Source organism: Myotis yumanensis, unplaced genomic scaffold, assembly GCF_028538775.1.
Source record: "Myotis yumanensis isolate MYYU_CA2020_CCGP unplaced genomic scaffold, mMyoYum1.0.hap1 SCAF_1, whole genome shotgun sequence".
NCBI classification, from domain to species: domain Eukaryota; kingdom Metazoa; phylum Chordata; class Mammalia; order Chiroptera; family Vespertilionidae; genus Myotis; species Myotis yumanensis.
The window spans coordinates 207,817,290-207,845,262 of NW_027223752.1; the positions used below are offsets into that span (position 1 = coordinate 207,817,290).

The window sequence follows — 27,973 nt, forward strand, 5'->3', positions numbered from 1 at the left end:
TATAAACTCTGAACTTCATGTGAAGTTTTAATTTCTATTTCCCCACCTTTGACCTATTGAAGAAGAAAAGGCTGCAGTTATAAATGTGGTCAATTTCTTCCCTATTTTCCACAATTAGAACTTTTTTCCTTACTACTTTGTTGCCATTGGTCCCTCCAGGGTTAATGGGAGTGTGATATGGGGAAGAAGTAAAAAGATAAAAGACTTGATTGGTACTCTCTCGAGTTAATGTCAAGAATCATGAAGGAACTGAGGATTTTCCTACTTGTAAGGTAACGAATTAGCCTGCCACAGGTTTGTGGATGCTGTCAGAAGACATAAGACTCCTGAGTTAGAAAGAATGGACTTTACTACTCATGGTACAGTGAAAGCATGAATTTTATATTTATGTCAGTTCTCTCTGTCCCCTAAGCTCTGTGTGGGCCAAGCAAAGTGACCTGGGTGGGAGTAGACATGCAGTGGGTCTGTGTCACAGCTGAGGAAACCTAAGTAAGGAGCCCCCATCTCTCTATATAAAAGCCTAATATGCAAAGTGTCCCCTCTGGAGCTCTACAGACTGGGAGTTAGATCACTCACTATGATGTGCACTGACCACCAGAGGGTGGCACAGAATGAAGGAAGGCCCTGGCTGGCAACTGGCAGCTGCTAGGGACCCACCTGTGCACAAATTTGGTGCACTGGCCTCTAGTCTTTTATAATAACTGACAAGCACATCTGACCAACCTTTGTCTCAGAAGGAGACATTGTCTTTGTTACACCGGCCATCAACCAAATATGCCCTCTGCTCTAGTGAGAGACTGTCTCTAACCTCCATGATGTAGAGATCTTGCCTGTTGTTTTAATTTCTGAATATCAGAATCTAAAACAGTGTTTCACTAAAAACATTGAACTATAGAAGGATGAAAGTTGGGAAGAATGTATATGAAAATAGCCATGGAAGTGTCTAGAATCAAGTAAGGACAGAGAGCCCAGGAAGCAAGACCACCGGGTCGGACTACCCTAGCCTTAGCTCCTCATTCTCAAATGTGTCCTCTGGTTGCAGAAAAGCATTCGTTTTATCAGGAGGCTCCCATAAGTTATACTCCATGTCCCACTCTTTTGACTTTTGTTGCTCCCAAGTAAGGACCAGTGGCATCCTCCACCTACCACCATTTTCTGCTCTGTGCTGCTCTGCTCTGTGACGTAATGCTCCCCTCAGGTGATTAGCTGGTTGGAATCAACTCTGCCAGCTGCCTCATTGAGGCTCAAGCATTTTAAAGACCAAGTAAACAAAGAGGCTGTTCTCTAATAAATATTTGTTGAAGGAATTCATTAAAAAATGACTTTCTGCGGCGGGATCGCTGCATCGTGTTCTCATGCATTTTCTCCATTTAGGAAACCAAACCCCAGCCTTCCAAGGGAGGGAGAGAGGATGTCTGGTCACCTCAGGCTAATGAAAGATGCATCCGCTCCGCAGTTGTCTTCGGGCAGCAGATATTACCTGCCGCCTCGCGGGAGAGCAAGCTGAAGAAAATGAGAAACGTAATGGGATATTCAGGACGGGGAAGAAAACGGGTTTCTTCATTGCGAAGAGTTACTTAATTCCTAATCAAGTCGCCACCTTTGACCCACCAAACGATGTGCGGCTTCAGCGCCGCGCAGAAAATACTGGCTCCGGTTCTGTGTGGAGCAGTCAGCATGAAATGTAATGCAATTCAAAATAGACAGGATACACATGCTCCAGAGGGAAGTCATTAATACCCATGAATAATGATAAAGCAAAATGCCATCTGCCAGGATAATGTGGCAAATCTTTTTAAAATTCCAATTAGCCTATAAACCAGGAACAGCGAGCAACTACGCTCCCCCTGCCATGCGAGACAATGTGTCCTTGATGTCTCCATCGCTTCATATGGAGACGAAAATGTGAGGGACGGAAGCATCACCCATGTGTGCATACACTTAGGAGGATGCATTCATTATTCTTTAGGACACGGGTGCTGGTTATGTAACCGGGTGGAACAGAATGTTACAATCTGCTAATTAAGGCCACATATGTATTTTCATATATATTTTCATTGGGGGGGGGTGAATTGTGTCTGTTATAAACATAGTATATTAATTTCACTGTAACAATGTGGGTCCTTTTCGTTCTGATATGTATTTGGAGTCTGAGATAATGAAGCATTTCTATCACTCTGTTATCCCAGGGAAAATTGCCTGGCTTATGATGGATTCCAGGATTCAAGCCATTTTCCTGAACTGCATTTTACGAAGCACATTATAACTATTAAAATCATAATATCCATTATTAGAACTGTTGTGGTATAGCCTGCAAAGAAATTGTCCTTATAACAAATGCAAAAATAGTTCTACAAGCCAGCTAGTCCATCACTTGTCTCTTGAAATATCTCAAGAAGCAAAGCAACCTATTTCTGAGCACTGACATCTCCCACTGGCTCTTGCTTCTGCATGGCTTAGCCTCATACATAAAGAGCACTGTTTGGCATTTCTGATCCCACTGCCCTCATTAGTCAGTCGGATGCTTTTCAGACATCACTTGGTTTCATTTATAAATATCTTCCCGGCTTCAAAGTGCTATTGTAAGAATCAAAATAAGTCCATGTGAAAAGTATCTTCGAAAAAGCTTTAAAACCCTCCCGAGGTAAAAGTCACTTTTTATTATCATGATGAGATAGAAGAGGCAGGATCATCCACATCATATTGAGGTAAAATTATACTTTAAAAAGAAGAACAAAAAGATCTCTCCCCAGGCGTGGAGCACAGATTTGATGCTAGATTAGGCCGTTATTGTTTAAGCAGCAGGATGATCTGTCTTCTTCCCAGGATAATGCGGCAAATCTTTAATAATAATAATGAGGCCAAGCCAGTATCCCACCAGTACCCTCCGTCCAGCTTTAACTCCAAGGAGGTGCGCTTGAATACAGGCTACTTGAACCTGGATAACAGGAGTTAGGTTGGAAGAGGGTGTTACATTCCAATTATTAACAACACTAGAGCCCGATGCATGAAATACGTCCAGAAGGTCATCTGGAAGGTTGTCTGGATGGTTGTTCTGCTGCTGTTCAGCCGTTCAGTTGATTTGCATATTACACTTTTATCATTATAGATAACCAATTTCCAATATCTAGGTGTTGAAAAGGGTGAGTTGTTTTATTAAAAAAAAAAAATCCTGAAGTCCTTTGATTCGGCATGCTTCAGAATGCAAAAACCCACACGCTCCGGCACATGCCACGTCACAGCGAGCAGTGTGAGGCAGGCAAAGCCTAGAGCTGCCGGTGAGCTGCAGAGCAGGTGACTCCCATGCAGATGGACAACATTTACTGCACCAGTCACATCGGAAGACTTGTGCTCAATACTAACTGACTTGTGCACACCCTTGGGCCTCGTGATTTTATTTCTAGGAAACTATCCTAACAAAACACTACTCCAACTCAGCCGGTGTGGCTCAGTGGTTGAATGTCAATCTATGAACCAGGATTCACACTTTGATTCTAGGTTGCAGGTTCAATCCCCACTGTAGGAGGTGACCAATCGATGATTCTTTGTCATCATTGATGTTTCTATCTCTCTCCCCCTTCCCTTCCTCTCTGAAATCAATAAAAATATATTTTCAAAAAGCACTACTCCATGTGTACTTTAATAGCAAAGAACTGGAAAATATAAATGCATTTAATAGGAACATGAGGGCATAAATTATAGCATATTTACACAGTGGGATACTATGCAGTGGATAAAAATGAGGGAAATTATATATATATATATATATATATATATATATATATATATATATACTTTTTACAGAGATCTTTAAATATAGCATTTAAAATACAAAGCACTGTGGACTCTGGGGATAATGATGTGTTATCAATTGTAGCAAATGTGCCCCTCTGTGGGGGATAGTGAGAATGGGGAGGCTGTGCATGTGTGGAGGGCAGGGGCTGTGCCTTCCTCTCAATTTTGTTGTGAAAGGACCTAAATAGACACTTTTCAAAAGAGGACATTCAAAAAGCCAAGAGACATATGAAAAAATGCTCAAAGTCACTAATCATCCGAGAAATGCAAATCAAAACAACAATGAGGTATCATCTCACACCTGTCAGAATGGCTATCATCAACAAATCAACAAACGACAAGTGCTGGCGAGGATGTGGAGAAAAAGGAACACTTGTGCACTGCTGGTGGGAATGCAGACTGGTGCAGCCACTGTGGAAGACAGTATGGAGGTTCCTCAAAAAGTTAAAAATGGAACTCCCATTTGACCCAGTGATCCCACTTCTAGGAATATATCCCAAGAAACCAGAAACACCAATCAGAAAGGATATATGCACCCCTATGTTCATAGCAGCACAATTTACCATAGCTAAGATCTGGAAACAGCCTAAGTGCCCATCAGCAGATGAATGGATTAGAAAACTGTGGTACATCTACACAATGGAATACTATGCTGCTGTAAAAAAGAAGGCATTCTTACCATTTGCAACAGCATGGATGGAACTGGAGAGCATTATGCTAAGTGAAATAAGCCAGTCAATGAAAGAAAAATAGCACATGATCTCACTCATTTATGGATAATTAAGACCATTATAAACTGATGAACAAAAATAGATACAGAGGCAGAGCAACATCGAACAGACTGTCAAACTACAGCGGGAAGGCCGGGGAGGGTTGGGGGGGTGGGCAAGAGATCAACCGAAGGACTTGTATGCATGCATATAAGCATAACCAATGAACACAAGACACTGGGTGGTATGGGAGGCTAGGGGAAGGTCAAGGGGAGAAAAAAAAAAAGGAGACATATATAATACTCTTTGTGATACTTTAAGCAATAAAACAATTTAAAAATAAATAAATTTTAAAAATAAATAAAATAATAAAATTTTTTGTTGTGAACCTAAAACTGCTCTAAAAAATAGTCTGTCTGTGTCGTAACCGGTTTGGCTCAGTGGATAGAGCATCGGCCTGCGGGCTGAAGTTCCCAGGTTCGATTCCAGTCAAGGGCATGTACCTTGGTTGTGGGCACATCCCCAGTAGGAGGTTTGCAGGAGGCAGCTGATCGATGTTTCTCTCTCATCGATGTTTCTAACTCTCTATCTCTCTCCCTTCCTCTCTGTAAAAAATCAATAAAATATATATTTTTTTAAATAGTCTATCTTTAAAAAGAAAAGAAAAAGAGAAAAGCATATCACAAAGCATTATTTAAAGTACAATCCCTTCTAGGTTAAATATAAAGCAAAAATAGCTTTATTATACTTCACAGCTGTTGTGTGTTTTACAAATTAAAGGAAAGACCTTACACCAGCAAAAAAAAAAAAAAAAATTACAACTCACTTTATTGCGGTGGTTTGGAACGGAACCCCCAATATCTCTGAGGTATGCGTGGGTATGTGTATCAGCAGATGCACAAAAAGGGGGCTGCAAGGATACGAAAACACTCACCAAGTGACGCAGTCCTACCTCTGGGAGATGGGACAGGGAAGAAGATGTGGTGGAAAAAACTTTAACTTTGTACTTGATGCCTTTGTAATGTTTGAATGCTGTCCAGAGTAAATGCTGTCCTCTACTCTTCATATTGCACAGGAAAACATCACGCAATAATATGCTATTATACACACAGAGCAGACTGGTGGTTGCCACAGGGGAGGGGGTCAGGGGACTGGGTGAAAGAGGTGAAAAAATTGAGAAGTACAAATTGGTAGTCACAAAATAGTCATGGGATGTAAAGCATAGCATAGAGAATATAGTCAATAATATCGTAATAAGTGTGCATGGTGCCCGATGGGTACTGGAAATATCAGCGGGGACCCCTTTAAAGTATATCATTGTCACCTGGCCGGCATGGCTCAGTGGTTGAGTGTCAACCTGTGAACCTGGAGGTCACGGTTCGATTCCCTGTCGGGGCACATGCCCAGGTTTCGGGCTCGATCCCCAGTGGGGGGCATGTGGAGGCGGTGGATCAATGATTCCCTCTTATCGCTGATGTTTCTATCTTTCTCTCCCTCTCCCTTTCTCTTTGAAATCAATAAAAATATATATTTTTAAAAAGGTATATGATTGTCTAACTACTATGCTGTACACCTGAAATCAATACAAAATAATAGACAGTAAACTGTAATTGAAAAATAAAAATAAAAAATTTAAAAACAATAATATGCTATTATAACAAATAAACAAACAAAAATAGGCTCAAAGGCCCTAGCTGGTTTTGCTCAGTGGATAGAGTGTTGGCCTGCAGACTGAAGGGTCCCGGGTTTGATTCCGGTCAAGGGCACATGCCCAGGTTGTAGGCTTGATCCCTAGTAGGGGCTGTGCAGGAGGCAGCCAATCAATGATTCTCCCTCATCATTGATGTTCTATCTCTTTCTCTCTCCCATCCTCTCTGAAATCAATAAAAATATATTTAAAACAAATAGGCTCAAAGATTAGCCAAGTGCCAATCATCTTTAAGTCAAATGCTGAGTCTGAGAACTGACTAGCTTAAATAATGTTTACATCTTAAATTTTCTATTGGTTTCATCAAAACCATAATACAGAGTCCTACTGAAATGTTGCTAAGAAAATAAATTGAATAGGATTGCTTCAATTTATATGATTAAACTAAAGACAAAAATGTTGGAACCTTAGCATAACTTTAAATTATATATATATCTCATTTATTGAAATATAAAGATCTTCATTTACACGTTTAAAAACAAAAACATGAACGGGGACTTGCAATACATTTTGCACCGGTAGACCCTTCCTATCGAGTTAGTTCTTCTCACACATTCACCACACCACTGTTTCGGGAACACTTACGTATTTTTCTCTTTATTATTTCTAAAATATAAATTTTGGACATTCAAAAGTGCAACAGTTAATGTGCCTGTGGGGAATATCACAGTTAAAAAAATATAAACAAAGGCAGTGATACAGCTTGTCATAAATGTTTTGGCAGTATTCTCCAAGTCTACATAGAAATACATATATACATATTGATGTATAACATCATTGTATCTTACGTCCCTCTTCACAAAAATAGGACCATTTTGTTACAGGTTGGCAGACCACATTTTAAGGACATCATAGATCATTTTAAAAGTCACAAATTTTGTTTCTCAGGCCAGCTTTGATTGTCTTCATAAAAACAGAAAGCAGGAATGATTGGCAAATTTTCATCTGGGGACTTTGCAGTAGGCCATAAAGGAAACAAATCTGTGATGCACTGAAAACGCTGTTTTTTTACAAAACAAAAACAACAACAAAATGCAATTACACACAAACTCCGGGGGGAGCATTTGTTAGGACTGGAACCTGCTGGTCTGAAAATCTTCTCCAGCCTGATGATGTCACGCAAGACTCAAGGGAACATCAAAATGCAAAGTAGCAACAAAAGAAGGCTACACACGGGAGAGTGAGTGATAAACAGAATGCTTGAGCTGTGATTCTAGAAATACAAATGTATTTCAAGTCTAATTGGCTCTACAGGACCTAGTTAGGTTTGCTTTTTTAATTGGCCAATCTGGCTCAGTCTTCACGCTATGAAAAAGGTGGATAAGAAAGTTGAGCCTGCACTGAGATTACACCAGTAGGTAGTCAAGTACCTTGTTATGGCTTTTACATCTTTCAAAGCATCACCTGTCAGGAGCGTACACAGTGATTGCAGTAATCATAGCCCATGTTTCATTCATATGGTAGCAGAGATTAAGCGGTATTGCAAAGAATGCCAATGAACCCACGCCAACCAGTTTGACAGTTTAGATTGATGTGACAATTTGTCCTCCCATCTAGCCCCAAAATATCAGAAAAACTTTTCTTTTTTTCACCAAAATATTGGCCTGGTTCTAGAGACTTGGCACACTAACCTTCATCGTTTTTGTACATGCATTTTGGGGCTGAGGGAAGAGGGAGTTCAGCGCCCCCATGCTGTGGGCAGCAGTGCCTTTACTTTCAGAAGACCTGCCAACCAAGATTTAGCACGGTCAGCCTCAGCAAAGACTGAAAAGTTAAATTGAGGATAGCAATTGCTAGATATGTGGCATTAAGTGGCACTGACCCGAAGCCAAAGATTTCAACAGCAGCCCAGTTCCTAATTTCAAATTATTTTTTTCCCATGGCTGTTTCCTGTAACCTACGCTGGTATTTTCCAGACCCGGCTGATCAAAACAGCCAGCGTGTTTATAAAAATACAGGTTTCTGCTCCCCCAAGATCTAGTCATTCAGAATCTCTGGGACGAGGACTTACCATCAGGGGATTCTGGTTGCCAGTTCCGTTTGGGAACCAAAGATCCAGATGAAGGCACACACGGCCTTCACTAAGCAATGCCTTTATGGGCTCAGAGTTTCAAACTATTTCTCCTTGGGGTAAGAGAAGAAAAGGGGCTCATATTCAGGATATTCTTCTGCCTCTTTTAGGGTCTGTAGAATTTTAAAAACATATATGTTGGGATCCACCAAAGTTATCACCAGGCATGAGTAAAATCTCTGCAAATGCCATCTTTTTGCTGATGATTGTATTTTCCATAAGAAGTCATGTTAGTCATAGGCTTATGCCTTTATATTGAGGATATTTAGGATTCAAGGGTTTTGCTTATTTGTTTCCAATCCCATCACTTCTGAGGGTAGTTAATTGTTTTTAGTACAACGGGTTAGGGGACCTATTCAGTACGTAGGTAAAAACTCTGACTTCCTGGAAGACACTACTTTTACTTTGTTCTCTATGTTCAACTAAATTTAATCCACTAAAGCTATCACCATATTTTATAGAGAAACATATGTTATTTAATATAAATGTCAAAAACTGTCAACCTACTTAGTAAGGATTTTTTTAAAAATTGTGCTTTCTTTGTAGGGAAAACGTGTTACATATTACACATTTAGCATTACTGATAACAGTAGTATTATTATAAACATAGATTACAATATAAAAATGAGATGTTGGGCTTCTAAATGACCCAAATCTATTAAACAAGGTTGGTTAATCATTAGCCTTTATCTCTTTAACACTAAAAAAAAAAAAAAACAAAGTAAAATGCTTATAGTACCAGTACCTTTTAAGGTTCAAAAGTGGTTTTGCATGTACTTCATTAGAAAGTTCCACAGCAGCTGATACCAGGTTTCAAACAGGAAGTACATGGATGGGTTGAGTGGTCCGTCTCTTCAGAGGTCCAGAGCAGATAGTTAATACAAAACTAAACACATCCTTGGTTAGAGTTATTTACATAATTACAATGCTGGAGTTCTGTTGCAACAAAACTTGTGTATGTTGGAATCTCACCAATGCCTTGAAACACAAAGTTCGTCTTGTGTGGTCCATTATTTCCTTGTCCAACTACCTCCAAACTTCACACGCTGAGATGCTACTGAAGCATTGCAAGAGGCAACGCTGAAGAAGTTCATTTCAAAATATCCCATTCACTCACATGTAGAGGGCTCCCGGAGGCCCTGGGCTGGGAGCTTCTCTTTACACATCATCCGAGTCCTCCTCTCAAACTTTGCATTGCAATAAAGTGGTTTTCTCAATAGGATCCACGGCGGCTCCGGGAGTGGAAGGTACCCCTCGAATCCGCAAGTTAAAGGAAGCTGTCCTCCACCAGGTCTGAGGAGTCTATGCCAATGTCATCCATCATGTCGATGTCCTCAATGGTCTCGTCCTCTCTCTTGATGAAGGTGGAGCTGCTGGAACCTGTCTCAATGGCACTCTCTTCAGAGGTCTGCGAGCTGGGGAGAAAAAAAAGAGGAAAGGTTACAGCCACGTACAGCCCAACCTGACCATGGTGGCGTTTCTAGGGTGGCCCCCAAAGGCAAAGGAGCTCTTCCTGCAAGACCCTTTGCATTCAAACTTGGGCTACCCAGTTGGGCAAGATTCTACCACCAAGCCAGGCAGCTACTCATCACCCATCACACTGTGGTGGGCCACCTGGAAAATCAAGGTCCGCGGGTCATCTCCACACTTCAGCTTTCCTTCTCTCCTGCTAAATCTTTCACCAAAGTTGCTAATAAGCTAAGACAATGTCTACTTTCCTAACTCAATCCTCCTGGAAGAGAAAATAAGCAATGCCTGGTCAAAAGGCACGGGGAAGGGAAAGCAGAGGGATGGAATCAGGGGCAAACTACAGCCAGGCCAGTCCCTTGCTCTCCTGAAACCTCCTGAATGTGCAAGCTGTGTTCTCAGGATGTCACCCCACTGGCCTGGAATGCCTTCCTTCCCCTCCTCTTGAAGGCCAGGTGAAGGCTCTTTACTTACTAGAGTAGAGGCATCGAGGGAACATTCTAGAGGCAGACAGTCTCAGGTCTGGAATGGTCCACCACTTAGTAGCTATGGGACTTCACAAGTCACTTAAGCCCTGAACTTGTTCCCTTGACTGTAAAATGGGATGACAATGGTGCCTGACAATATTCCTGTTTGTTAGGGTGATTAAATGAGGTAATAACCATAAAGCACTGAGCCCAGTGCCTAGAACATAATAGGTGGTCAATAAATGTTAGCTGTTATTATTATTGCTAGTATTCAAACCCTCACCTGAATTTGAATAGGGCCTAGATATTAGATGATATCAGGAAATAGTTTAATTTTCTTATGGGTAATCATGAGATTGTGGTTATGTAGGAGAGAATCTTTATTCTGAAGGGATGCGTGCTACAGTTTCAAGTGATTTGGTTTTAAACAATTTTGCAAGAATAAAAAATATGAGTATGTATGCATGTGAAATACTCAACACCTATTAGATAGATAGATAGATAGATAGAGCAAGCAATGTGGCAAAATGTTGACAACTGCTAAATCCAAGTGGGAAATGTATTCTCTCAATTTTTCTAGACATTTAAAATTTTTCACAAAAGTTTTGGAAAATGATCTTCCCTAAATCAGCCTGTCACGATTCCCTGTCTGTCCTTCCTTCTCTGAACTCTTAGTATTTTGGTTCTCCTGCCTTGTTTGCTAAATGTTTATGTATGTCTTTTAGCTCTAAGCAGATTACCACCTGCTAACAGGCAGGAATGGTCTCTTCTCCTCACTGTGTGGCAGCAGCACCACGCTATATACACAGCATCTAAACCACATTATAGGCTGGTCAGCCAGAAGGAGGAGGCTCACACACACCACAGAGGGGCTCAGCCCGGTCAGCTGTTTCCTGCCTGTCAACCCAGCCTGATTCCTCAGCCTCTGTCCCCCACACCCCTCTCCATATCATTTCCAAGCAGAAAATCGAGCCTGGCCCAGTAGAAACCTCTGGGGAACGGTTTGCTGTCCTGCATCCCAAGGCCCCTGTGGCCTGGCGAGCACTTAAAACCAATGCGGCTACTGGACTGAAGTTTCCCTTCACAGCCCACAGATTGGGCCCTTTCCTATGGTGAGCTTTTGCCTCGGTGACTAGTTTATATTCCACCCCACGCCCCTACTTACACCCTGGACCTGGAACCTCACTGGGAACCCCAGTCCACTTGGCTGACCATCTAGTCCTGACATCCCCTCTTCCCTGGCAGGCCAGAGTGTTCCTGGGCCTTGCCAATGACTAGGGGCCTGAATCACCCCTTGGCTATTGACCCAACTCAGCTGGGGCGTGCGATTATGACACTTTCTTGGATGCTGTGATTTGGACGGCTGGCCCCCTCTTTTGGGGCAAGTTCCACAGAGAGTCTGTCTCCCTGGAACTGGCCCTCCTGGGCTTGGCATGCTCCTCTCTGACAGGCCATCTCCCAGAGAGAAGGCAGAAGTGTGGGCACAGAAGCTAACTCCCACAGAAACTCAGCACCAGACCATCCCTGCTGCTCCCCAGGCTTCACGGTGGGTCCTAGAGCTGATGACTAGGATTACACCTGGTTCCTGAGCCACAGTGCCCCTCTTACAGCCCAGGACCTGGCTCCCAACAGGCTCTGACCAGGATTCCTGAAGTCTCTACAGCAAGGCCCTGTCTTCCTCCTGCCCTCTCCCCTGCTGAGGCCAAGCATCCTGAGCCTGAGGAGAAGGTTCCTCGGGACACCACGCTGACTCTGCCTGCCTAAACCCAGAGCACCCCAGCTCGGGGATCCCCTCTCTTTTACCGGCTGAATTGTGCGCCTCCCTCCAATTCATTTGTTGAATTTGAAATCTTAATATGACTGTATTGGGAAATAGAACCTTTAAAGAGGTAATTAAAGTTAAATGAGGTTATGAAAGTAAGGCCTTAATCCAATAGAACTAGTATTCTTATAAGAAGAGGACAAAACACCAGTGGTACTTGCACCCGAAAAGACACAAGAAGCCTTGGCCAGTGTGGCTCAGTGTTTGGAGTGTCGACTCGTGCACCGTAGGGTCTCGGGTTCAATTCCTGGTCAAGGGCACATACCTGGGTTGTGGGTTCTCTCCCTGCCCCTGGTCAGGGTGTATGTGGGAGATAACCTGTCGATGTGTCTCTCTCACATCGATGTTTCTCCCTTTCTCTCTCCCTCCCCTTCCACTCTCTCTGAAAAGCAATGGCAAAAAATATCCTCAGGTGAGGATAAAAAAAGAAAGGAAGAAAGGAAGAAAAAGACACAAGAAGAAGGTGGCCATGTGCGATCCAAGGTGAGAGGCCTCAGGAGGAACCAAGCCTGTCAACACTTTGATCTTAAACTTCCAGCCTCCAGAACAGCGAGAAAATAAAGTTCTGTTGATTCAGCCCCCAGTCTGTGGTACTGTGTTATGGCCACCTGAGCTGACACCATGCTCAGCCCACTGTCAGGACCAGAGTCTCATCAGACCTCGTGTAGTCATTTGGGACTCAATCTGCGTGATTCAAAGGAGATCAAATGTGTCGCCCTAGCAGACGTTCTCATTATCTAATGCGACCACTACCTAGCAACTAGAATCGTTCTCTCTGTCGGATATGTGTCAAGTTCTGCAGTCTAGCCTCCTCTATCCCTAGAAAAATTCTGGGGACACCTTTCTTATGTTATTTATCTCAATGTGACTTTCTAACTTTATTTAGATGCAGAATCCTTTTTACAACAGAAATATTATTCAGAGTCCCCAAACACACAGGAACTAAATAGATGACAGAGCTGGGAGTGTGCCGAGGCCCCCTGCTCAGCCTTCCCCACCCCTGAGAGTTCTACCACAGATCCCCAAAACGTGGACAAACACTGCTTGCTAAAGGAATGTAAACACATTTTGTCCTGAGCAAAGGACAATTAGAACAGTAAGTCAGACAGACCACTTTGCCCCATCTCCAAATCTCATTTAAACCACACATTCCAAAATCAAAACAAAACTCGTTCTTTTAAAATTACCTGGTGCATGCAAATAAGCAAAGGCTATCTAAACCTCATACCTCAGTTGGCTGGGAGCGGTCACAATCATAAGCCTCCCAGATAATAATGCCTGTGCTTCAGTAATTGTATGTAGTCAACTGAATGAGGAAGAAGGGACAATATTGCAAAGAAAGAGGGGGAAAAAGGAGACTCATAGCAACTTGGACCTTGAACAAAGGGCCACCATCACCTTCTCCTGCCTCTGCTCAGAGGCTGTGCAGAGAGAGTGTGGTTGGGGCATTCCACCTGGGCCGTGTAAACCAACAGTTCTAGTCCTGGCTGTGCATTTGCATCATCTTGGTAGTAAAGTAATGGGTCTAGGGAAGGATCACCAATGGCTGCTAGTGTCACAAAAGGGGACACATCTGGACAGTAGGCACCTCCCGACAGAAGTACACAGCACCTTCTCTGAAGCATACTCGCATCAAAATCTAACCTGAGTTAGATCAAGTCTCAAGACGAGCTACCAGTTTACAACAGAAATATGAGGCAGAAGCACATGGTAAAATACACTACAGGATGCAATCAGCAACATTTTGAATGTGAGAATTCTACAGGCAAATGCTCTGGTTTCTTCACAGATAACATGCTAGGGGCAAAGAGAGGCAGAATATGTGTCATGTCAACAAACTTAGAGATATATCCACTGTGTGACTCTTATTTGGGTCTTGAATAAAACAAACCAAATGTAAAATAATATTTGTGAGGGGATCAAAGAAATGGGAATACTAACTTGATATTAATTTATTGTCAATTAGGGGGGTGAGATAATGATATTATAGTTATTATAATTACTATAGTTATTTTTAGAGATGGAGCCTTTATCATTTAGAAACCCATACTGGAATATTTGTGGACAAAATGATATGATGTTTAGGATGTGCTTTAAAATACTCCAGAGGGGGCAGAGGTGGAGGAATAGATACAGCCATGCATGCAGACTGGCCATGAGGTTGTAAACATCGAAGGGAAGTGATGGATACCTGACAGTTCACAATACTGTTTGAATTGTGCATTTTAGAACTCTTCCATAATACAAAGTTAAAAAGAAAACACAGCCCTGACCAGTTTGGCTCAGTGGATAGAGCGTCGGCCTGCAGACTGAAAGGTCCCAGGTTCGATTCCAGTCAAGGGCATGTACCTTGGTTGCGGGCACATCCCCAGTAGGGGGTGTGCAGGAGGCAGCTGATCGATGTTTCTCTCTCATCGATGTTTCTAACTCTCTATCCCTCTCCCTTCCTCTCTGTAAAAAATCAATAAAATATATTTTAAAAAAGAAAAAAGAAAAAAAAACAACAACACAAACCAGCCAGAGCACGCTTGAGCCCCACTCCCAGAGATTCTAAGTCTTCGGTCTGGGTGAGGCTTGTATATCAGTACTTTTAAAAATTTCCCCAGGTGATTCCAATTTGCAGCTAGAGTTATAAAGCACTGATGTGGCGTCAAATAGCCCAGTCTAGCCTCTCTCGCCTTTCTGGGTGACTAATTAAGGAAACAGCAAAAGAGGCCTATAGCATCTCAATAATCTCAGTTGCTGTGTAAATTTGATCAAATTACCTGAGGGTTTAGGTCAAAGATTCTCCACCGGGGAAGCACATCCTTCCCTGCCCTACACCTCCCCCAGCTCCAGGGGGCACATATTAGGATCTAATGGAAGTGTTTTCAAAACTGGGGGTTCTATACCCCTTGGTCCCCTAAGACAGATTCACCACCGGGAGCCTGATCATCTGGGCAACAACTCCTGTCTTCAGGTGTGCTGGGGCAGGGGCAGGGGCAGGGGCAGGGGCAGGGGCTGGGGCTGGGGCAGGGGGAGCGCTGCTGGAAGCTGAGGCCACACCCACATCTACCTGTGTCTGTTCCTCTTGCCCAGGTCTTCCTCCTCAGGAATGGGGTCGATGTCAGGCAGAGGGATGATGTAGCCGCTGTCAGCACTCAGCCTCTGCTCGTCCAGGCCACCCTCCCAGTCCTTCAGCTTGTCCTCCTCGTTTTTGTAGGTGACGCCAATGTAGGCGTTGTCAGCATCCACTCGCATGCGCGCCACAGCAGGATGGTCGCTCTTCAGGAAATCCAGGTGAATCTTTTCATAACTCTGCAAACATTCATTTCACATCATTACTCGGGTGTTACTGACCAAACTGCAGATATGTATTTATTCATTTTAACTGTCCATATTTCCAAATTACCTTACAGATGTGGGATTTAGACAACTGAAGGAGAGTCAAGTGTCAACTGTCCCCAGAGATGAGGGGCATGAAAAAAGGGCCACCACCTCTCATGACCACATCAAAATTACAACTAAATTATAGAACAATCAACCTGGAGAAACATCTGAAGACCAGCTGGAAAGAGGTCCTATAACTAAGGATACAAAGAAGAAGCCGTGTAGGAAGGGCACAGATATGAAACAGGCTGGCCTCACACCCATGCATGGTGGTTACAAAGCAGGAGGGATATCTCAGCTGTGGAGGACCACCCTGAGAAGAAAGGGGTCCCAGCCCAACCCTGGGCTCCCCAGCCCAGAGCATCAGTGCTGGGAAGAGGAGCCCCCATAACATCCAGCGTGAAAATCAGCAGGGATTCCGTTTATCTGGGCGAGATGGAAGGCTGTTAGAAACCCAGGTTCCTCTTAAAGGGCCCACACACTAACATAGACTTAGTTTCAGGGCTATGGAACCAGCATTATTTTCAATAGCCAAGATATGGAAGCAACCTAAGTGCCCCTCAACAATTGGATAAACATGAGATATATATATAGAGAGAGAGAGAGAATATTACTTGGCCATAAAAAAAGAATGAAATCTTTCCATTTGTGACAGCATGGGTGAACCTAGAGGGTATTATGTTAAGTGAAATAAGTCAAACAGAAAAAGACAGATGCCATATGACTTCACTTATATGTGGAATGTAAAGAACAAATAAATGAACAAGCAAAACAGACTCATAGATAGAACAAAAGGTGAAGTACAAATTGGCAGTTACAAAATAGTCCTGGGGATATGAAGTACAGAATAGGGGAAACAGTCAGTGTAATAACTATGTATGGTGCCAGGTGGGTACTAGGCTTATGGAGGGATCATCTCATAAATTATATAAATGTCTAATCCACTGGTCAGCAAACTGGCCCCTTGAGTGTGGCTCTTCCAAAAAATACCACGTGCAGGCGCGCACGTACAGTGCGATTGAAACTTCGTGGCCATGCCACGGGGCCAAAGAGCCGCATGTGGCTCGCCAGCCACGGTTTGCCGACCACTGGTCTAACCACTATGATATACACCTGAAACTAATATAAAATAATACTGAATGTCAACTGTAATTGAAAAAATTTAAGGGAAAATAAAGGGCCACCAATGGCAGAAATCTCCTGTGGCAGGTCTGAAAGCCTCTTGTCTGAGTCAGCAGCTGTGACGGTGTCCGTCCCCACAAACACCCTCTCTCTGGGACTAGCATGGACACTCTGCCCTCATCACATCCTTACTCTCTCCATGGCTTGAATGGGTCCTGATTAGAGGTGACAAAGACTTCCACAGGGAGTGCCATCCCTGAAGCCATCCCTAATCATTGAAGAAATCTAACTCAAAACTTAGGAACTTTAGGAAAGATCTAAAAACATCCTTATTTCAACACTAGTTCCAGTCTATTTCCACCAGCATATCTCTACCAACCGGAGCGTCTTTGACCTATAATGAATTCCCTTCTGGTTCCCCAGTGCCTCACTTAGGGGACTTGCCATGGGCAGTGAGATAAATCAGTAGACAAAAGTATTTCATTTCCAGGTCAGTATGCAGCCTCCTATCACTATCCCTCCTTGAGAAGGAGAAAGAGAAACAAAAAAGTATGGAAAGTCGATATGGTGACTAATCTGAATCTAAGAAATCCAGTTTATTTTACATGTGTGTCTGGGTTTCCTTCTCAGCATCTCAGCAGAAGGTTGTTTCATTCATTAACATAACCTGCTTGGTTCCATGAAATTACATTTGTTCCTTTGAACAATGTTTCCTATTCCACACAAAAACCAGCTGGAGCCACAGATAACAGCTGAGGTTGTTCCTTCCAGTCAGCTGGCAAAAGCCAATTTTGCATGAATTTCGGTGCATTCAAATTAGCACTGTAATGGCTGTGGATGCCCTGAGACTAACTGCACAGCAGCTTCAGATACCCAAACATCTGGAGAGTAGAGTGCTTACAGGTGTTGCACCCGTAAGATGAAAGGGGAGCCCTGTGGGAAGGGGAGGGTTTTCATTCACCATGGCAACCAAGGCCCTGGGGAGCACTCCATAAAACCCCGGCCACTGGATCACATAATCTTTCTCCTCCTTTGAAATGTTCCTTTAAAACAGTGTGGAACAGTGCTGCTCGCTCACTCACTACCAGCGTTTATCTTTTCCCTTTGCTCATTCCTTTCCACCTATCCTAAGGGGCCCAGACAAACCTTTCAATTTTTAAATAATTTTTTCTTTTTCAATTACAGCTGATATACAATGTTACATGAGCTTCAGGTATGCAACATAGTGAATAGACATTTATATAACTTATAAAATGATCACCCCAATAAGCCTAGCACCCATGTGACACCATACCTAGTTATTACAATATTCCCTATCCTGTACTCTACATCCCTGTGACTGTTTTTATATCTGGTAATTTGCACACCTTAATCCCTTTGCCTTTTCTACCCAGTCCTTCAACTGGCAACCATGAAAATGTTTTCTGAATCTATGAGTTTACTTCTGTTTTTGTTTGTTTATTTTGTTGTTGTTGTTTAATTTCACATACAAGTGAAATATACACCATTTGTCTTTCTCTGTCTTACTTATTTCACTTAGCATAGTACCCTCTAGGTGCATCCATGGCGTCCCACAGACAAACCTTTTTGTACTGTCCAGGCAGCAGGTTCTCCACAATCTCTCTCAGGTGGTAAAAGGAGGGTCTCTTCTCCGGCTCACTGTTCCAGCACTTCACCATGATCTCGTAGCTGGAGGAGCACAGAACACATCATGAGCATAGGGAGGAGCAACAGGTACCCCTCGCCCCTCACACACACACACACACACACACACACACACACAGGCCCACTGGGCATGAACACAAGGCCCACGGGATGGGGAGAGGCTCACATTTCACTGGTGGCGTGGTCAGGCTTGGCCATCCGGTACCCACTCTTGATCTTATTGTAGAAAGTAGAATCCACCATCATGCCAGGGTAGGGTGTGCCACCTGAAAGCCAAAAAAGAAAGCAACCAGAATTAACAAGTGTGTGGTATGTTTTTGAAACAGTTGGGATGATACAGCAGCTTTAGAAAACATTTGGGGATTCCCCACCGTTAAGTGCTGGTTCTACCAAGAAAATGAAGTGTTATCTCCCTGCCCAAATCTTAAATTTTAGCAAGACTTCTAGGTTGGTCAAGTCCAGAACCCCTAGGCAAAAATTCGATGTCTCTTAAAAAAAGCTCAAAAGTGCTTTTCAATGGTTCTGACTACTGGATCTATACATACAAAGCAAAATAGAAAAGCAAAAGAATCAAGAAGGCCACAATGAGTCATTTTTACCAGAAATGTTCAAAAAAATGAAAGCAAAAGTCAAAATTGGGCCTTGAAATACTGAGATAATCCTCTGCTTTTAACAGACTACGCACACTGGGATGATCCACAGTGGCATCGCATCCAGGGAGGGAGAACTAAGAAAAAGGGAGCCAGTGCTATCATAGCAGAGTAACAGTAAATTCACATGTTTATGGCCAAGGCCAGGTCAAGTTTAGTCTCGTCTCTAAAGCCTTCTAAAACCACCCTAGGGCTCCTTGCTCCTTTCTCGGGACTTCCCGTAGGATTTTAAGTCAGGACCCAACAGTTCATCACTAAGTGTGTGAGTCTTGGCTCCCTGGATGAGCTGTCTGGAGGTCAAGGTGGTGAATCATCCCTCTCTTAGAGCCCTCACCTGGCAGCAGGGGGTACCAGTGCTGTTCAGCAGGTCGTGACTGACTGACTGACTGACTGACCAAGCAACTAGGTTTCTCTCCTCCACAGTGATGACCAGGAAGGGGAGCCACGCCCTTGTCCTTGCCACACCGCCTTCCATCTGAGCATCTAGCACCATGACGTGAGGGAGTGACAGCTCTCCACTGGTGAACCCACTTACCCCAAAGCCCAAAGTGAAAAAGCAGCTGATGAGTGGGTGTCCTCAGGAGCATTCCCACTGGGAGAAAGTCACTCTGCCATAGCCCAAAGAAGAGGAGGGGGAAAGGCCAGGGGTGAGGGCACAGCTTCCCAAGACCACCATCTCATCCTGCATGGGCACACCCCAGACGTCACACGTGCACAATGTGCCATCTAAATCGGCTGCAGTGCGCTTGACTCACACCAGGTGTCTTAACAGTGATTACATCCCAGAGCCTGGAGAAACACAGCGTTTCCCCTCCAGTGTTGTTCTAGAACAGCCCAAACAAATAGAGACGTCAGGCACATACCAAGGGAAAAGATCTCCCAGAGCAGAATGCCGTAAGACCAGACGTCGCTCAGCGTGGTGTAGAGGTTGTCGAAGATGCTCTCAGGAGCCATCCACTTCACAGGGAGGAAGGTCTGCAGGGAAGGAGGAAGGATATTAAACCCAGCGTATGCACCGATATCTACAGCAGCAGAAATAGGAAAAGTTTCTCTTTCTACTGGGCTTAGAATAACTTGCACTAATAACATTGGCCCACATGAGCGTCCTCTGTGTGTGCGATTCGCTGCTGTACTCCCGACACTCAGAAGAGTGCCTGGCACCTGGTGGGCGCTCAATAAAAATTTGACGAATGATGGGCAGTCAGTTTGGCCTCTTAGGTCCTTCCAAAGAATAACATCCAAAAATATTTAATCCTGAATTTTTACACCAAAAGTGTGAGCCCTGGATGGACCTGTCCCCTATTTTCAAGTGTTCCTAGGAACAAAATTAAGAACAGACCCAGGGATCTGAGAGCCAAGTACATTTTTGAACTTGAAGAAACACTACAAAGAGTCTGACACAATGATAATTTTGCCGCCTCTTTTGTGAGGTTGTCCAACCTTCTGTGTAAATACCAAACTGGGCAGATGTATCGAGTAGCCACACTAGCATCCTTCAGCCCTCTAAAATCGCTGGGGAGATAACAGACTCATAACCTTCTTGAACAGACCTTGACTTCACCAAAGTCCACTGGTTTCTGTCAAGGGGCCTGAAGCTACAGGTCATGATCACAGAGTGCACATAACATGCAGAGCCTAGACAGAGCTGTGTCCTCCAGGTGGATGCAGCAGCCCCGTAAGCAGCCTCACAACCAGTGCGGTGGGGTGATTTGGATTTGTACCTACAGGTGGCAGACCTGTCCCCAGCTACTCCATCCACTTAGAGGTGCATGGGATGGGCAGAAAGGTTCACGTGTAAGATAGAATGACTCTTTAAGGAAATTGTGCCTCTAAGATAAATCAACTCAAATGGTTTTAACAGTTCAGGAGTCACAGATGCCACTTGAAAATTTGAGAAAAGTTAGAGATGCTCTCCTTAGAACTGCATGCATGGACACACGTGTGCACAATATACACATTAATAACTAACACTTACTGGGTGCTTGTATGTGCCAGGCACTGTCCTAAGCATTTTACATGAATTCACTGATTCAATCCCCCTCAGCAACCCAGGAGGTAGGTATTATTGTCACTTCCCTGCTACAGACAGGGAAACCGAGGCACAGAACGGTCAAGTAACTTGCCCCAAATGCCAGTAAGTGCTGGAGTGGGGGCTCACACCCAGGGCGTCGGCTGCAGGGCCTGTGCTTTTCATACAAACCCTGAGCCCCTTCATGGGACTTGTAGGCTCCATGTTGAAATTATGGGCACCCAAATGGCTGGAAGCAACACCTGATTTCAGAGATGCAAGTGAGGGAGGGTGAGCATGCCAGACGGGGCGATGGGGAGAGCACTTACGCTGCCTTTCGATACGTAGTTCGAGTCATGCATGATGTCTCTGGCCAGGCCGAAGTCGCAGATCTTCACGATTTTCCCTTGTGCCAGGAGGACATTGCGAGCGGCCAGGTCCCGGTGGACACACTGCACAGAAAGAGAAGAAATGGTGTCGGTGTCAACCCATCCGGCCCTAGACAGCATCACCCCTGCAAGACTGGCCATTTCAGGGTGGCGCGCAGAGCTGCTTGGTGCACCTCGGAGAGGCTGTTCTGGCATAAAGAGCTCACCCCCAGGCTCCCATCCCAACCGCTCCCAAGAGCAAGAAAGCTCTGGAGAAAAGCAGACACCTGGTGATGTCGGACTCCCCACTCTGCTCTGGGGAAGAGAGGAGAGCAGCAGACATTGCTACTGGCCTCTCCAAGACCTATCTTCCCCGCGCACCTCACTCAGATCTGCGGCCTGGGTCCAAAAAAGCCCTGTCCTGTGAACACACTTACATTCTTTGAAGCCAAAAACTCCATTCCTCGAGCAACTTGATAGGTGAAGCTCAACAAATCCAACAAAGTCAGGCCTTCCGCGTTATCATCCGAAAGGAGGTTTTTGACTTCTGAGTCTGCAGAAAAGGTATGGAGAGTGTTGGTGCTGGCAGATGGCACGAAACTTCACCCTCTGCTGCTCCCACGGGCTTGTCCAAAGAACATATAAAATGATTTTCTTTTTCTTCTGTTTTCTTTTTTAAATTTCAATCACAGTTTATATTTAATATTATTTTGTATTAATTTCAGATGTGCAGCATAGTGGTTAGACAATCGTGAACTTTACAAAGTGTTCCCCCTGATATTTCCAGTACCCATCTGACACCATGCGCAGTTATTACAATATTATTGACTATATGGCCTATGCTGTCCTTTATATCCTCATAAAAGGATTTTCTTATAGAGTTTCTAGACCTTACAGGTGGGTATCTAAGTTATGCAAATTCTAGACAAAAATACCTTGGAATTTAGGAATGAGCTTTTCGATGGAAGTGAACATCTGTTAGTAACTTGACTAACAGGACTAGACTAAAGATATGAATACAGTCAGACATGATTAAAACGTATGTTACATATTTAAGGCTAATGACTAAAATGATATAACTGTAGATTTAAAAAAAAAAATAAATACTATGCAAAGGCTCTATCTTTAAAAACAAATATATCAACAGCAACACATATCTGGTTAAAAATATTGTATCTGAGATATATATCTCCATAAGAGAACCAATCTAATCGGTTCTCACACATATTTTGTTGTTTGCCTCCCAGACTTTTTATAACCTCAGCAAATCGCCTCAGCCACCAATAAAACAAACACACACACTAAAATCTTCCACGATGAATATACATGTGGGCCTTTTGAAAAATATCTTCTAGGAATTGCTTTTTTTTTTTTCTTTTTAAAGCCACCTTCATAGTACTTGGTTTATTTGGCGAATAAAGCCAACCAGTCAGGCTAGAGGTAGCAATCTTAAAGATCAGTGCCAGTGACTTTGCATTTAATTCCCTTTGTAACTTGTCCACTTTCCCCGGTTAGTCCCATCTGGACCGGTCCCAGGGTTTTCGAGGAAGGAGGCAATCTAGGCCAACAGTCTCAGTTCTCTCTGAAAACGTTCAGGCAAGTGAAGAGTAGCTGCAGCCATTCACGCTTTTCCAGCCAGCGAGGGGCAGGCCAGGAAGCAGCGGCCTGCCTGCCAACAGGGCCCGGGCTGAGCATGAATCAGGTTCCCCTGACATCTGGAGCCAGGTCCAGCCTGGGAAGCAATGTAAACTATTTTTAACAATGCAGGAGTGGAGAGGAAGCGCTGATTCCGACAGCCCTCACTGGCTCATCTTTAAAAAGGGCTTGGAAGTTTACCCATTTGGCAATGGGGGAACGAATGGAACTTGGAACTGCAGCAATGGAAAATATCATTGTGTACTGAGTGAGCTTTGCAAAATGAGCACATTCTTGTCGTAATGGATTGTACCTTTCACTTAAGAACTCTGAAAGCATTCAGAGCATGTTAGTGGTTTTCAAAACAATTTCCATAGCAGCTCAGTGTTTTTTTTGCATTGACCAATGGGAGGGCTCAGACTCAATAATACAAGATCACTGGACAAGTCAACATCAGACCCATCTCATAGCCTCTTCTGCACTGCAGGCCTGTGATTAGACTAGAACCCTGGAGGGGCCACCCCAGCAGATGTGAGGTGGTCCATCTGGTCTGGGCATGGCTAGGCTCCCTGGAGTTTATAAATCAATTCAACCCTGCCACGTGCCCATCTGTTTTGAAACAGACAGATCTTCCTTCAAACATTCAGCAGAAATACCCAATGCCCTTGTCAGAAAAATATAACCTCAAACTGTCCACTTTCCAGTTTCTATCACAAATGGGAGATTAGCAAAGCTAAAAGCAAGGGCTATTGAACCCATGGATATCAGAGACTTATATAATTAAATGTTTTAAATAATATTAGGAACCAATATAAGATTGCTAGCTTTTAATTTTGCCAAATAAGGGCATTGAAAAAAAAAAAGATGAATATCACCATACTTATGTTGAGAGAGAGAGAGAGAGAGAGAGACATGTTAATACCAAGAAAGATCATTATATCAGAATAAACAGTCTTTAAATGATTATATTTAAAGTCTAGAAAATTCATTACATTAGGTCTGTCTATTCTTTTCCTTCTTTTCAATGTCACAGGCTGGGCTGTGCAGACCTACATTTAAGGACCACGTGGCCTGGCAGTTCTACTTGCCAGGCCTGCTCACCTTCTTCCGAGTAGTTTAAATATCACATTAAACCCCTGGAAGAGCACAACGCCAAAGAGTCAGCACAGACACTTTTACCTAACATAGACTTCTTCTTGTACGAGGCTGGGCGGTCATACAGCGACCTCTGGATGTCCGAGTATTTAGAAACCTCTTTCCTTTCCAGCATGGGGACATACTGTGTGGTGTCAGCTTGCTTCATGTCCATGTAGTCACCATTGTTTTCAAAAGATAAAACAACATAACTGTCAAAACAGAAAAAAAAACCTTATCCAGAGGCCCTTGAGAGTGGAACATTCAACATTCAGTCATTGATGTGCAGGTGCCTACAGTCTGCAAGGCAGTGTGGTGGGCCTGGGAGCAGCAGGGGAGGGTAAAAGCAAACCCATCTGCACCCTCTACGTGGGGTAGTCTAGGCGGGGACAGGAGCATTAATGAATAATCACACAAATACACAAACCATCTCAACTCAGGTGTGCCTGTCTTTATTCTATTTTTCACTCCACAGGTCATAAGCCTATGCCAGTGGTCGGTAAACTCATTCATTAGTCAACAGAGCCAATTATCAACAATACAACGATTGAAATTTCTTTTGAGAGCCAAATTTTTTAAACTTAAACTATATAGGTGGGTACATTGTTATTAACTTAATTAGGGTACTCCTAAGGCTTAAGAAGAGCCACACTGAAGGGGCCAAAGAGCCGCATGTGGCTTGAGAGCCGCAGTTTGCCGACCACGGACTATGCCATGTGACCATGTGGCTTGGGCAGACAATCCCACTACTCAAAAAATTTAGCACCAATTTGGTGTCCACCGAGTAATTTAATATGAAGTGAACTCACAGTACTTCCTGATGTTACAAAACTTCATATCTACAGAGATCTTTATAGCCACTTGTGGGTTTCTGCAGTGGGGGATCACTGTCATTGGTTTGATTTATAGGCACAGGTTCAGCAAGGACCAGTATCTTATGCTTTGAAATCCTCAGTGTCTCTCAAAATGCGAGCCCTGAGGCATCCCTGGCCAGTGCTGCCTTTGATAGGTTTTCAGTGGACCACATACAAACAGGATAATGGCTCCCAGACCAATTCCAACTCCTCGCTTTCATTCAAACCCATCAGCAAGGCTCCCCATATGATATCGTGATCCCAAACACCTGCAGATATCCTGTATCTATCGGCACTGTGTCACGGGATGATGGGCTCTAAGTCTTGCTACCTCCTGGCACAGAGCCTGTAGACATGGAGTTGGTCAGGACATGGGTTCTCTCCATTGGTGAGGCTCCTAAAACAATGATTCACAGCAACTCACCTCCGTGTGCTTTCATCGGTAGGATTTAATCCAAAGATGTCCAGCTCTTTCTTTGGCTTCTCTGGGTGGTGGCTCAGGAAGCTGTCCCTATTCTTATGCAAGTAGTTGACCAAATCCCCATAGAAGCAGTATTCAGTGATGATGTAAATGGGGCCTGTGAGGACCAAAAATGGTTAGGAGATGGGTATGAAAATGAAGAACAGATAAGCCATGAATGGCTATGTTTGCACTGGCAGGAGATGCTGCTCAAAAACAATCAGCTTTCATCAATTCAGTGGAACCCACTCCACTCCATTTAAGGGATTGACATTCGCTGGCATGGTTGGAGATACAGAGTGTGGGCTTAGAAAGCTGGGTTCGATAGCTTTCACAGTCAGAGGTGTTCTATGAAAACCCGCCCTCCCAGGCCAGGAAGCCTACCTGACTTGGTGCAGGCGCCCAGCAGGTTGACAATGTTTAAATGCGGCCCCAGGTGGGTCATTATCTTCAATTCAGACATGAGAGCTTGTTTTTCACTGGATCTGGCTGTGGCTGTTGAAGAAAAACATCACTTATCAGTTCTGAGCGGCCTACTTCCCTGAAAAAGCCAAAACTGTGGCTCATCCTGTGCTTGGATATTACTTTGTTGACCAAGAGTCTAAAAGAGGAAGAGAGAGTGCCTAGATTCTAATATCTGATCCCCCGTCTTTAGGGCAGGAGTGGGGAATTGTTTTTCTGCCAAGGACCATTTGGATATTTATAAACATCATTTGCGGGCCATACAAAATTATCAACTTAAAAATTAGCCACTACATTTGATCAAACATTTCGTTAACTCAGACCTAATGCCTTGGCAGGGTCAGACCAAATGATTTTGCGGGCCTTATACAGCCAGAGAGCTGAGCCGGACATTCCCCACCCCTGCTTTAGGGTAAAAAGAAGTCATTAAAAGTAACAACTCTTGATTTTCCAACACACAGACAACAAAAACAATGTACATAAATCTAACTGACAAAAGAGTCTAAATACACTCTAAATACACTAAATAAAGCCTACAATCCAAGAACCAAGATCTAGTCCTATATTTGGCATTTACTCGTTCTGTGATTTGGAGCAGATCATTTAATATCTCCATGTTCAAAACAATCCCCAGGAAGGGACACTTACGTTTAAGCATCTTCACTGCTACTTTCATGACCGGTTGGGACCGGCTTAATCCGTAGGCAGTTCCTTCAACCACCTTCCCAAACGCACCAGATCCCAGTATACGACCTGTGGGCAACCAGAACCATTAACACACGCAGACGTCAGGCGGCTCATCAGCTTTATTTACCACAGCCAGCGCCCGTGGGTGCACAGCTGGGTGGTGTTTTCCCTGCACAGAGTAAGCATAATGATTCCTCCAAGTCATCATGTCAAGGCCAGAATTCAGCCCACAGGGAAGGAAATTAGTATAATTGCTTTTGTCAAGTAACATTTGCAAGGGAAAGGAAAACACAGACGGGAGAAAGGAGGCTGCAGCCCTCCCCGGTGGGAGCACTCTGTCTACCAGCTCTTGTGCTGAGCGAGACCGTGGGCTCCATTGCACTTGTTTTCTGTGGCTCCTACCCAAACCCCTGGGTTCTCTGCCCTTCCATTTTTCACATGCAAACTAAGACATCTTTTTTGCATCAGTAAGTCCTTACCCACTGGAAATACTTCAGTATTAAAGATGCCCCTGACTACTGTGAGTGGCGAAGTGAACTATAGGCTGTCCCCCTGGCTGCCTGTTTGTCAGGAGGACCAGGAACCGTACAGGTAACCCTGCATGGGAGCCCAACACTTTGCTGCACGTTGGGAGACACAAAAAGAAATGGAAGCTGTCGCCCCCACTCTTAAAGAGCTCATGGTCTAAAAGGGATGCTTCCCAGAGTGGGTGGTCTCCGCACATAGAGCCAAGCCTGGTTAAGACTCAGCTCTGGAAGGACACCAGCAGCCAACACTGCCTGTGACCGCGGGTCTGTGCTGCTGGAGACCTCGGGAGAGCACTGCGCACCAGCAGCGTGGGGACCCACAGGAGCAGAGAGATGCAGAAGTGCCCTTTGGTGCATTAGTGGTGTTGCCTTCTACCCTATTGTGTTATGACTCTTTAAATTCCCTCAGCTCCTTGTCCCTTTTTATAAAACAAGGGGAAATATAAGTTTCAAAAGCTTAGTTACCAGGTAAAGTGCTTGGATTGGGAGTAGCTAGGACAGTGATAGCGAACCTTTTGAGCTCGGCGTGTCAGCATTTTGAAAAACCCTAATTTAACTCTGGTGCTGTGTCACATATAGAAATTTTTTGATATTTGCAACCATAGTAAAACAAAGATTTATATTTTTGATGTTTATTTTATATATTTAAATGCCATTTAACAAAGAAAAATCCACCAAAAAAATGAGTTCACGCGTGTCATAGGTTCGCCATCACTGAGCTAGGATGTCTAGTTTGATTTCAAGTTGAATAATTCTCTAAGAAGACCTAACCTTGCAGTATTTTGAGATCAGACAAGTAGATAATTAAAACTACCTTTGACATCCTCCAAAGTACATTGGAATATTCCTGGTGACACAACTCTAGGTCTAACTTTCATTTATTTATCCTGTTTTCATTCATTCAGAATGCGATTTTTTTTTTAAATCCCCTGGACTAGAGCTTCATGTATTTAGACCCACAGGGAAGGAAATTAGTATAACATTTGCAAGGG

At 43.7% G+C, this 27,973-nt stretch overlaps 1 protein-coding gene across 2 annotated transcripts in view; it reads right to left on the reverse strand.

The window, feature by feature from the left end:
• Positions 1–6,626: 6,626 nt before the first annotated feature.
• Positions 6,627–27,973, reverse strand: part of PDGFRA (platelet derived growth factor receptor alpha) — a 44,201-nt gene continuing 22,854 nt past the window's right edge. For both annotated transcript variants that reach the window (XM_070396561.1, XM_070396568.1), the window contains exons 13-23: positions 26,416–26,520; positions 25,690–25,800; positions 25,270–25,423; positions 24,037–24,203; positions 21,660–21,775; positions 21,184–21,306; positions 19,710–19,821; positions 18,363–18,462; positions 18,115–18,220; positions 15,096–15,337; positions 6,627–9,699 (exon numbers count right to left, since the gene is read on the reverse strand). In XM_070396561.1, coding sequence (XP_070252662.1) covers positions 9,552–9,699; positions 15,096–15,337; positions 18,115–18,220; positions 18,363–18,462; positions 19,710–19,821; positions 21,184–21,306; positions 21,660–21,775; positions 24,037–24,203; positions 25,270–25,423; positions 25,690–25,800; positions 26,416–26,520 — 1,484 coding nt within the window. In that variant the 3' untranslated portion in view covers positions 6,627–9,551. The remainder of the gene's footprint in view (positions 9,700–15,095; positions 15,338–18,114; positions 18,221–18,362; positions 18,463–19,709; positions 19,822–21,183; positions 21,307–21,659; positions 21,776–24,036; positions 24,204–25,269; positions 25,424–25,689; positions 25,801–26,415; positions 26,521–27,973) is intronic.